The sequence below is a fragment of the Lycium barbarum genome, chromosome 9, assembly GCF_019175385.1.
Source record: "Lycium barbarum isolate Lr01 chromosome 9, ASM1917538v2, whole genome shotgun sequence".
Taxonomy (NCBI): domain Eukaryota; kingdom Viridiplantae; phylum Streptophyta; class Magnoliopsida; order Solanales; family Solanaceae; genus Lycium; species Lycium barbarum.
This window is the reverse complement of record NC_083345.1, coordinates 349,255-362,089: the sequence shown is the minus strand read 5'-3', so window position 1 is coordinate 362,089 and position 12,835 is coordinate 349,255. Positions and strand designations below refer to the sequence as shown.

Genomic DNA, 12,835 nt, shown 5'->3' with positions numbered 1-12,835 from the left:
TTTTTTTTAATTTTTTTATTTCTTTATTGTTATGGGGTGGGTCCCACATAAAAAAAATTAAAAAAAAAAAAAAAAAAAAAAACGTGAAAAGAAGGGGAGAATCTTTTCTGTTGTTGGCAGAGTAACAGCATGCTCCTCTCCATTTTTTTTTTGTCCTTTTATATAAAGAAAGCAACAAACAAATGAAGAGAGGGGATGAATCGTCTTCTTCATTCATCATCTTCATTTCTTCACCTATAAACACCACCCTATTCCCGTCACCACCTAAAAAACCAACGAACCCACCTGAAAATCATCCCAAACACCGCACTGTTTTTTTCTGTCATTAAAACCCACCTGAAAATACCTTCATAGACACCATGGAACTCATGATTAGATCATTATAGGTTCATTCTCAAAAATAAAATAAAAAAAAAAGTGTTATCGAGTTCGAAGCTGTCCGGTCTAGGTGTTGTCGAGGTCCAAGGCTACAGCAGGTTCATTCCGGTGTGATTTGAGGTTCATATGCTCTTTCTTTGTTTATACTCTCATATGTATTTAAATCTCATTTGGATCTGATTATATGAACATATTTGAGCATGATTATAAATATGATGCTATGAGCTTCGTACTTATTTTATATTTTGGACAGAGAATGAATTAGTTTTGATCTATGCCGTTTGATTATCTTAATAATACTAAATTACGGCTTCAGTTCGTTATTTGCAGAATCTTTTTTTTTAAAAAAAAAAAAGAAAAAACATTTGATGTCTTCTTCTTATTTTTCTATTCATAGTTTAGTCGTCTTTTCCCATTATTTTTGGCTGGTTTCTATTTCTGTTCATGTACATATTTTTAGCTTGGGTTAATTCTTTGAGGCCTACTTTCACACTCTTAATTCTTAAAAATCTGTTAATTGTTCAAAATAATGATTAATATTGGTTCGTAGGAAACAATTTAGCTACAGTTTCTGTTCGTTTTAAACCTGGGTCATGTTGATGTTTTAAATGGATTTGTATAGTGCTCATGGAAATTTATTTAGTGGTAAAAAAAAAAAAATGTTTGCATGGTTTACGTTCTGTTATGGACTAGATTTTAAAGGATGGATTTTTTTTTTTTTTTGAGTTTTTTTTACTGCTTAGCTCCACATATGCATAGCATGGATAGATGTTTTCTTTTCTTCATGAGATTTGATTGCAATACTAATAAAAGAATTAAAGGTCACTGAATTATTTGGTTTGCTCAAGATTTTGAGATTAAAAAGGGGTTCACAAGCTACTGCTCCATGTTTCTCTCCTGGCATTTTGTTAATCTATTGCGTCTTAGTGATTCGAAAGGAATATGGACCGCGTGAATTAATCAGGATTGGAATTTGATTCTGAATTGGCCAGTGATTGCCTTTGCAAATTTAATCGGTTGCAAGTTTTGTTCCGTAAGTAAGAAAAAATGAATCAGGCCTAGATTAACATCAAGACCTGATTAATTAATTATGAAGGAGCGAGATGGGTCGCGAATTTTTTCAAAACCCGTTGTCAAAAATAGTGAAATAATAATAAGAAATTAATAATAACCAAATAACAATAAGTCTCAAATTTTAGAGACAAATAATTGTCTTTAACGCTAGACGAGCTTTAGGCACGTTTCAAGATGTTTGTTTCGATTAAGAATGCGGTTACGTATCTTATTTCGAGACGTGCTTTTTAATAACTCAAGGATGCGGTTACGTACCTTGCCAAACTCGTTTTAATAATTAATTTTATTTCGAATAAGAATGCAGTTATTCATCTTACTTTGAAACGCCTAGAAGATTCGGAATGCGGTTACGCATCCGGTTTAAAACCAATAAATGTTCAACAATAAAAGTACGAGCAAATTAAGGCTCAAATCCATAATATATTCAAAGATTAATTTAAGCTAAATATAAGTCGATAAAGCGACCGTGCTAGAACCACGGGACTCGGGGAATGCCTAACACCTTCTCCCCGGTCAACAGAATTCCTTACCCGGTCTTCTGTTTTCGCGGACCATAATAAAAGAGTCATTTCCTTTTGATTAGGGATTCATTAGGTGACTTGGAACACCAAAACTCAATTCCAAGTGGCGACTCTGAGTAAATAAATAATTCCTTTTCAAAACCGTCACTTCAAATGGAAAAACCCTTTAATAATAAAAACTTGCGCATTTATAGCGCGGGAGCGTGAAAAAAGGGGTGTGACAGTATAGCTATCATATTTCTATTGCTTTATATAGTTCTTTTCCAAAAGCAATATTAGGATTTGAAAACTTCTGAAGGAGGAATGAAAATGAACATTTTTCCCATGCACGGGTCATAGAAAGGAAGGCATGAAACTTGAAATAAGACATCCATTATCATAACACCAAATCAACTTAGCCAAGCATGATAGACTACGTTGTTAAAGAACAATCTCTTGGGCACTGTCCAAGTTCAGGATCAACTGCATGTCATACAGGTCATAGATAGGAAAGTATAAACTGAAGTTAACACTAGCATAGTCATTTGTCGCAAGTAAACTGAGGTAACAAAATAAGAGAAAAGTTTTTTTTTCCGCAGATAAGTAAAGCAGAATGAAAATAGTTAAAGATATACTCAGAAATAGATCTATGTATGATCTTGACACCAAACACAACAGTTATCTTTATCCATGTCCTTCATGTATTCTTTCTTGGGAATGCTTTGTTGGCATTGCTTAGAATATCTAAGAGTTCAACTGAACAGGGACTGAAATTGTGCCACTGTTGTCATCTAAGATGGTTGAACCGAACTGACTAGCAAACAGCTGAATCTCCAATTATCATTTTCAATTTAGATAAGGAATCAACAGAGCAAACAGTAGCTAAAATAAACTTCTTATCACCCGAAAAACAAAAAAGAGTTGCACCTTAAAAGTTGATTGTTTTCCTAGCATGTACCTCTATAGAGAGGAGTGTAAAACTGCCCTTTAGGGGCTAAATGATGTTAAATATATGTATTACCTCTACTCGAGCTACTTTAACAGTAAGATGTTACCACCTCCATCTGTTTGCAACAGACAAAGTACAAACAACTCGACTTCTTCTCCAATTTTTTCTCACTTAATGATGAGTTCTTCGTACAATCATTAAGATGGAAACAAAGAGACCATACACCAGTGGAATATTCAATTTACACATCTGTCTTCACGACCCAACTACTAAACTCTTTCTGACGAGCAGCTTTGCTACAGACAAAGTACAAACAGCTCGACTTCTTCTCCAATTTTTTCTCACATATGGTTGTGGTTAATTGAAAGCATAAGGTTTCTGGCTGTTAAGCAGCAGCTACTTACGTTCTATGCTAGTAGCTTTGTGTTGTGAAGCTGAAGTGACGACATCTTTCTAGCTTGCATATTAGAAGATTGATCTCTTGCGTTGCAGTATATGAGAATGTGAACCTCTTTCCTTACCTTCTTACTTACCTTATGATGCAGTGGGAGGAGTGTATGTTCAAAGATAACATTTTTTTTGTAGATTCTTTATTCTAACCCTTGCTTGAATTAGTGTAATTGTTGTGTAAGGATCAACAAAAAAGACCATATAATATGGATGTCCAAGACAGTCCTATGAGATGAAATTTCATTACACTTAACAAACATACAAGACGTGTTTAATACAAGTTGTTCAAAGCGAGTGTAATACAACATAAAACGACTACTTGTGGCTCCCATATTTCATTTTTAACACAGTAATATCTCCCATATTTCATTTTTACTTGTGGCTCGTTTGGATATGAAATTAGTTGTTAATCTTGATTTATTTGTAGACGCTCGAGAGGGATCAAGAAATACCTCAAGATGAAGTCTTCAAGATTACTCACACGAGGAAGGCGAAGAACACTGACAGTACGGATCAATGGATTGAGCCTAGGGCTCAGCAAACCTATGTAAGTCACTAACTAACAATAATAAGTTCTTTTGTTTGAACTAAATTTACCTACTAACATTGCATTCTTCAATTTCAAACCGAGTTTCAACAACACAGGTTGGAATATTGTGCCAGTCAGCCAGCCGGGACATCGATGATTAACGAGATAATTGTTCAGCAGTGGATGGAGAAGGTAGCTCCCCCGACAAGGTATGGGACAGTTTATGGGATGCCTAATCGAGCATGTCGTCAATTTCGGTCGTTCCTTCAAGGTGTAGGTACTACTTCTGAAGGGGCAATGGATCCTAAGGAGTACCAAGAAATGAAGCTGAAAGTTAGTCAACTAACAAGTACACTTAGTTCCACGGAGGCAAGGATGTTGCATATGCAGGCCCAAATTGGCAGCTTACTCAACTCGGGGCCCTCTCATATTCCTCCGTGTCCCGGGGATGCTCGTAGGTCACAGCCTAGTAGACGACGTAGGTCACAAGACAACGTAGTTCATGCTCTTGTTGATGAGGATAGTGGGGAGGAATCGGATCATGTCTCTAACACCCAACGTTGACTTTTTTGATTCATATACTTTTGGATTGTAATATTGCTATGTTTTCTTGGATATGTATATTTTTTTTATGATAGTTTTAATTCGAATTAGATGTACTTTTGAAGGTGAATTTGATTGTAGGAAGTAGTTTATGGATGTTTTAACTTTACGATATTTAAGTGTTTGAATGTAGAAAGTAGTTTATGGTTGTTTAACTTTACGATGTTCAAGTGTTTGAATGTAGTTTTAAGGATATTTAGAAGTACTTTAAATTGAAACTTGAGGTTGAATTTGATTTTAGAATGTGAAGTTTGTGATTGTAGAAGTACTTTGATGAATTGGACGTGTTGATGAGTTGCATTGTTGATTTGGTTGATGAGTGTGATTGGCAAGTGGGCTGCTGTAAAAGCAGTTGAATGCTCGAATTTTTTTTCCAGATTTTCGACCTCATGAGGTCGAAAATTTATCCAGATATTGATAATTTTCGACCTCATAAGGTCGAAATTGTACTCAGAAATTAGAATTTTGATCGCACGAGGTCAAAAATCTGGGTAACATTTTGAATTTCGACCTCATGAGGTCGAAATCTGGCAACAATATTGCTAAATTTCGACCTCATGCGGTCGAAATTCCGAAAAATATTTTTTTATTATTTTTATCTTCTATCACGCGGTCGAATTTTGTTTATTAATATTTAAATAAAAAATAACTTTTTCGACCTCAGGTGGTCGAAAAATTTATTTTCGTAATTTAGGTAGAAAACTTATTTCGACCGCGTGAGGTCGAAAAAAATTTCACCCTAGCTGTTAGCGACCATGCCTTGCGGTCGAAAGTTTGATCGAAAATTGACTTTTTTCGACTTTGTGTGGTCGAAAATTTTGATCGAATTTCACTGTTTTTTTTAGTAGTGTATACTCGATGTGAATATGAATAAATTTGGAGAATATATTTAGGATACCCGATTGTTAAACAAAAAAAGAGCTGCAGTAACGTAGGATAAATAGTATTCTTGATTCGGTACATCTGTGTTGTTTAAGATCTCCATAATTAAGGTGATCATATTTTCGAGTTAATCATATTTATATGTTGAAGTCGTTGACCATGACTTCCATTAGTGTCGTCATCTTCAACTGAATATCATTAATCTCCAGACAGCTTTAATTTAATACTTGTAATTTAATGCTAAAAAGCAGCCTAAGTCTACGATTATGTCCCTAATCAGATCTTTAATGTTAAACTACTATACAAATTGCTGCAACAGAATATATAAATTATAGAACACTCTCCCAATTCAATGTACAACTCATCATTCGTTTAATTGCTATCACAGGTTCGAGTCCCTTAAATGTATATGCCTTAAAAAAATTTAGCCTCGTTTATTAAAAACCAACGTCACAAGGAAAAGCACACTAATCTTACACTAATTAACAATCAACTAAACAACTAAGCCAAGGCTCCTTTTAGTGTTTTAAATAAAATAAAAAATACACTTAAAATTAAGTATTTTTAACGAGATTATCATGAATCCAAATTAAAAAAAATGAAAACTCATCAAAAAGATTGTAGCAATCTACTTAATTTGTGGTTTATTACTGATATATTTTTTAGTATATATCTTTTTAATACAACATCACTGTAACAAATTATCTATATGTTCGTAGCTTCTTTAAGAGTCTGTTTGGAAAGTCACCTGGTAATTGGAATTGGTGTAATCACTATCCTAGTAATTGCAGCCTAGTAATTATACAGTATTGTAATTACAACGACATGTTTGTTTATCATAATGTAATTATAGTGTAATTACAAGCGTATTGTTTGGTTGCACAAGTGTAATTACACAGTTTGTTTAAATTAAAAATAAACTTTTTTATCAAAAATTTAAAATTAATATTAAAAAATATGTGCCTTTATAAAATATTAAATTAGTTATTTAATAACACATTATTTCTTGAAAATATATAAATTATAATCATATATTTGTAATTAATATTGTAAAAAAATAATTGATATATATATATATTTCAAATTAATAATATTTTAATTTTAATTAATTATAAACTTACAAGCAAACTTTTATTGTGGGAACATCATGGACGGGACAAAAAAATAATATTATAAAAATTATGCAATAACATTATTTAGATGTTTGACAAAAAATCTATTAACTGTAATTGAAAAATAAACAACATGCAAAGTAAAATAATAAGTCAATAGTACTAAAAGCAAATAAATTAAAATAAAAAAATATAACCTAAATTCAAAATCAAAAATAAAAAGTTTAACATAATACTCTTATGTAAAATTTCAACATTACATAAGTAAGTTTCAGCGTGACTTAAGTAAATATAATTCAAAATAAAAGAAAAAATAAAGTCTATAACCTCATTCATAACGAAATTCTACCTTAATAATGTCACTCGTTATATGCCAAGTTTGTTAATATTTCATTCTTTATAATATTAAGAGGTGTATTTTCAAAAATCAGAATAATAGCACCATTATGCTATTTTTTTTTTTTAAATACGAACAATTACATGGAACCACAAGAAGTAAAGATTGAGATTGAGAAGAAAGGAAATGAAAGATAAATAATATAAAAATAAAAATATATTTTAAAATAAAAATAATTAAAATGTAAAAATAAAAAAAGAAATAAAAATAATAGAAATAAAAAATAAATTAAAAATGAAAAGAAATTAAAATAAACAGAAAAGAAAGAAACTGAAAAGAAACCAATTCTCAGATATTGAATATTGTTTAGATTATATGTGGATCGATAAAACTAAAAAAGAGTTTTTCATTTCAGAAATTGATTCAAATCAGAAGAGAAAATAGCGCAGCTGATTTAGGACAAACTTAATAAAATCACAAAGAATTATAAAAATATAAAATACTTCAATTAAAATATTTGCACCATCGTTCTCACCCCATCACCCGCCCCTTTGTCATGAACCCAACTTTTGTCTGTAATGGGATTAACTACCCTAGAAATTAAAGGTCCCTTTGGTTGTAGATATACTGTAAACTAGCAATATATGTTTGTGCGATGCACGGACTGAACGTGTTTATTCACTTTATTTAGCCAGTTTTTAAGGTTTTTATTTTGAAAATAACTTTTAAAAACATTCTAATTGTTATTATATATAACAACATATACAAAATGTATTTTATGTACCATCACTTTAGTTATAAATAGAAAATGGAGTTTAAAAATTAAAAATATATGATGGAATTAAGTTTTTGAGATGGAAAGAGTCGGACATTTTTCTTATTGTCATGACAATGAAAGTTGTTCATCAATGTGAAAAAGAAAATTAGTAAAAATATGAGGGAAAATTAATATTTTGATTCTAGATTTTTTCTTTTAAATTCTTTAATATCTTATATGTATACCGACAGGTTGATATCATCTTAATTAACTAACTGTTCAGATCCAAACATAAGAACCATTGTTGTATATATTGGATTTTTAAAAGCAAAACTAATAAAATATTTTTATTAAATTAATTAAAAAATATATTATAATTTTTTATATTAATAATTATAGATAAAAAGAATTGTTACAAAGAAATCAAAATTAGAAAGATATATGCTATATCGTAAATCACCAAGTTTTAATTCCGAAATGAAAATATAAAGTAATACATTTTATAAATGTAAAGAAACAATAATCAGAGAATGCAAAGGAGAGTAAAATGAGTAAAGTATTGACAAAGAAGGAAAAGGGGGATAAAAGTCACTCCCTCCCTTCACTTTTACTTGTCCACATTGACATATTAGGAGAAATAGATTTTTCTTCTTATTATTTTACCCTTCACATTAATTATTCATTTTCAAATTATTTTCTGAGACTATTGAGACTATACACCAATAAATATGGATATTATGATAAAATATATACTCCATTTATTAATTCTTAAAGAACGTGAAAAGTCAAAAGTGGACAAGTAAAAGTACACGGAGGGAATAAATATATGTAGGAGAATTAAAATTAAAGTGCATATGTGTATACATGAGAATAGAATAAATACTCACTAAATTTTTTTCTTCTTATTTTACCCTTCACATTAATTACTCATTTTTAAATCATTTTCTAAGGCTATTGAGACAATACACCAATAAATATGGATATTGTGATAAAATATATACTTCATTTATTAATTTTAAAGAACATGACTTCATTTATTAATTCTTAAAGAACGTGACAAGTACACAAGTAAAAGTGCATGGAGGGAATAAATATGTGTAGGAGAACTAAAACTGAAGTGCATATATGTATACATGAGAAGAGAATAAGTACTCAGTACTATGACATATGTCCAAGTGGAATAAAAAAAAGTAGTTAGTTAAAATGTACAATGTATATAACTTTTGGTACAAATTTGCATTGCTATTGTTCTTCCTCTCTTCACGTTTAAAGTATTGACAAAGAAGAAAAATGAGGTAAAAGCCACTCCCTCCGTTCACTTTTACTTGTCCATGTTAATGTAGAGAAATAAATTTTTGTTCTTATTATTAATTTTACCCTTCACATTAATTACCCATTTTCAAATCATTTTCCAAGGCTATTGAGACATACACTAATAAATATCAATATTATGGTAAAATATATACTCCCTCCGTTCCATATTACTTGCCACTTTTCCTTTTGCACACCCTTTAAGAAATAATAAATAAAAGATGTATTTTACTATCCTACCCCTATCCCTCTCCAATAAATACATTCTAATCAAAACTGACTATTTTCAAGAACATTAATTACTAAGGGTAAAATGGAAAAGATTTAATTAACTTTATCTTGGTTTTGCAAGTGAACAAGTAATTTGGACATATATTTTTAGTAATGTGGCCAAGTAATATGAGACGGAGAGGATAAGATGAGAAAGAATTAATTAATTTTATCTTGGTTTGTAAATGAACAAGTAATTTGGACATATATTTTTAGTAATGTGGCCAAGTAATATGGGGAGGATGGAGTACTTCATTTATTAGTTCTTAAAGAACTTGAAAAGTCAAAAGTGAACAAGTAAAAGTGCACGGAGGAAATAAATGTATCGAAGAATTACAATTGAAGTGCATACTGTATGCATGAGAAGAGAATAAATATTTAGTACTATGACATATGTCCACGTAGGATAAAAAAATAGTTGGTCAAAGCGTACAATTTATATAACTTTTGGTACAAGCATTCATTGTTTGTGTTAGTTCCTCTTAGACACTTATATATAATAGAAATATGTGATTTTGCAGCCGTGATACTCTCACCCATGCATGACAGCCTTATAATTTACGTACACTTGCAATTCTTTTTGTGGATTCTATGGAAAATTTAGGGCCTGTTTGGAAAGCCACCCAGGTAATTGGAATTGGATGTAATTACACTGTTTGACTTGTTTGTTTGACCAAGTAATTACACAGTTAGGTGAGAATTGAATGTAATTGAGATGGTGTAATTACACTCTCCAATTCTCGGGGGGGGGGGGGGGGGGGGGGGGTTGAGAATTGAGTATAATTACACCCTGTAATTACAAAGTTATTTTAGTTTGTTTATTTTATTTTAATTTCTTTTTATTTTAAATTTATTTTTATTTCTATTATTTTAATTTCTTTTTATTTCTAATTTATTTTTTATTTTTACTTTTTTATTTTTAAATTGTGTTTTTCTTTTTATATTATTTATTCTTCATTTCCTTTCTTCTCATTCCCAACCTTTACTTCTTGTGGTTCCATGTAATTGCTCGTATTTTTTTATTTTATTTATTTTATGCATTTAGCATAACCGTGTTATTATTCTAATTTTTGAACCTACACCTCTTAATATTGGAAAGAATGAGTCATTAACAAATTTGGCATATAACGAGTGACGTCATTAAAGTAGAATTTAGTTGTGAAAGAGGTTATAGACTTATATTTTCCCTTTCTTTTAAATTATTTACTTAAGTTACGTTGGAACTTACTTATGTAATGTTAGAATTTGACATAAGAGTAGTTATGTTCAACTTTTTCTTTTCGATTTTAAATTGGGGAAATTTCAGTAATGTACAATGCAGCATACAAAATTACATTTGTGTAGCCAAATTTTTAAATTACAAACCGCATAGCCACTTTTTGACTGTATACAACATTAGACAATGATATACAACTTTATACACTTACTGTAGACAATGTATAAAGTGTATAATATAAGAGGTATTTATACACACTTTTATACTAGTATACAATATTATACGAACTTATATAAGAGGTGTTTATATATAGGAGGGGTTTATACATAATGTATAAGAGGTGTTTATATACACTTCTATACCATACCGTATAAAAGCGTAAAAAAAAAAAAGGAAAAGGAAGCTGAAAAAATAAAGAAGCAACGCCAAAAAAAATAATAATACATCACTTGTGTTAATTACAATTAACCACATAAAGGAACAAATAGGTAGAAATTTCATATCATATAAAGATGCAAAGTTGGAAGGAGAATGGAAAAATAGGAGCATCTGGTAGTTTGATAGGGGGCTAGCTCGGGTAATAAAAAATTATGGGCTAAAACGGGTAACTATTTTACGCTAATTGGCATACAATGTCATTAGTTATTTGCTTTAGTACTATTGACTTGTTATTTCACATTGCATGCTGCTTATTTTTCACTTACAGCTGATGGTTTTTTGTGTCAAACATTTGAATAATGTTATGGCATTATATTTATAAATATTATTTTTTTGTCAAACATCCAATCCGTGACATTCTCACAAAAAATGTCTTCTTTTTATGTTTTATAATTAATTAAAATTAAATATTATTAATTTAAAAAATATATATCAATTATTTTTTAAAATATTAGTTAAAAATATATGATTATTAATTAATATATTTTAAAGAAACAATGTGTTATTAAATAACTAATTTAATATCATCTATAAAGACAAATATTTTTAAATATTAATTTTAAATTTTTTATAATTAAACTTTATTTTAAATTAAACTAACTGTGTAATAACACTTGTGCAACCAAACAGCACGCTTGTAATTACACTGTAATTACGTTATAACAAACAAACAGATTGTTGTAATTACACTACTGTGTAATTACTAGGCTGTTTAATTACTACCCTAGTAATTACACCAATTCCAATTACCCGGTGGCTTTCCAAACAGGCCCTTAAGTATGTGTTTGATTGTGTTCCTTTTATTCTTTTTTCCCCAGTCCGAATGCTCTCTTTCATATTTGGTCGGAAAACCTCTCTTTAAGTTCTACGTATCTAAATAAACTTTCAACAATTTGACTACAATCGAGTGTGAATAGAACACAACAAATACTATTCACTCCAGCAAATTGGTAAACCACCTTTTCCTGGAGTTCATCGTTTTCCTTTACTGAAACTGGACGCTTACATATGCATGAGAAAATATTTACATATGCATGAGACTGTAACTTAATTCAACGACAATTTGCAAAAGTCCATGCATTAATATATAAATAAATTAAGTCAATTAAATTTACCTAGACTGACAAATATATAAAGATATTTTTATACTATCAATGGAATTTTAATTTTATTTTTCACCTCGAGTTGGTTGATACAAAGTCGGGGTTGGGGACTGACTATAGGCCGAATATTCCTACAAATACCTCATGGTGCAAGTAAACCTGAAAAATAACAATATAACGCCAATTATAGTTTCGAATCAAGAACAACTCCACGATGGATGAAACAATCTCTTCTTTGACTATTATAAGAATAAGTTATGTTCGAGTGATGTAGAGAGAAAGGTTAGCTATCTTGACCTCATTCTTCTACGTGATCCATATTTGGAATTCCTTTTTCTTTTTTCAACTTTTCCATATATCGCCGGATCCAAATTTCAAATCAAGAGACACATCTTGTTTTTCATTTTCCTCTATTAATTCTTCTTTCCAAATACTCGTTATCGTCTCTGTCATCTTCATCATTTATAGAGTCAAAACCTCTATTGCATCAATTTCCTCTTCCGTGCTATAATAACTAATTGACTTTTCATTGCTCAAGCCCCAAACTAGGAACAAAAAGAAGGGGCTAATGAATTTAAGGTTGATCTTGATGTTTCGTGAGTGAATTATATGCTTATTAATTAAGAGATTTACCAGTAATTACTTAATACATACATATATATATATATATATATATATATATATATATATATATATATATATATATATGATCTGACTGGCTAATTGTTTTTTCATAATTCACACCGGACCATCAGTGCAAACAATTTAAACTCATGTGATAGAATTGGTAAGAGTATTTGAATAAAGTAAATCTAAATGGACTGAAAATAGATATTGAGAATTCACATAGTCAACTCGAATAACTAACGACATTTCAGACGTAGTTGTTGTGTCGTTAAGGCATGAATAATACTACTACTTGTTAG

At 30.2% G+C, this 12,835-nt stretch overlaps 1 protein-coding gene across 1 annotated transcript; it reads left to right on the top strand.

Annotated features, from left to right (window-relative positions):
* The first annotated feature begins 50 nt into the window (after positions 1-50).
* Positions 51-4,638, top strand: LOC132611234 (uncharacterized). The gene is made up of 3 exons (XM_060325653.1): positions 51-498; positions 3,779-3,898; positions 3,997-4,638. Exons 2-3 carry the CDS (start codon positions 3,810-3,812, stop codon positions 4,442-4,444), a joined length of 537 nt encoding a protein of 178 aa, XP_060181636.1. The 5' UTR covers positions 51-498; positions 3,779-3,809; the 3' UTR covers positions 4,445-4,638.
* Positions 4,639-12,835: the final 8,197 nt, after the last annotated feature.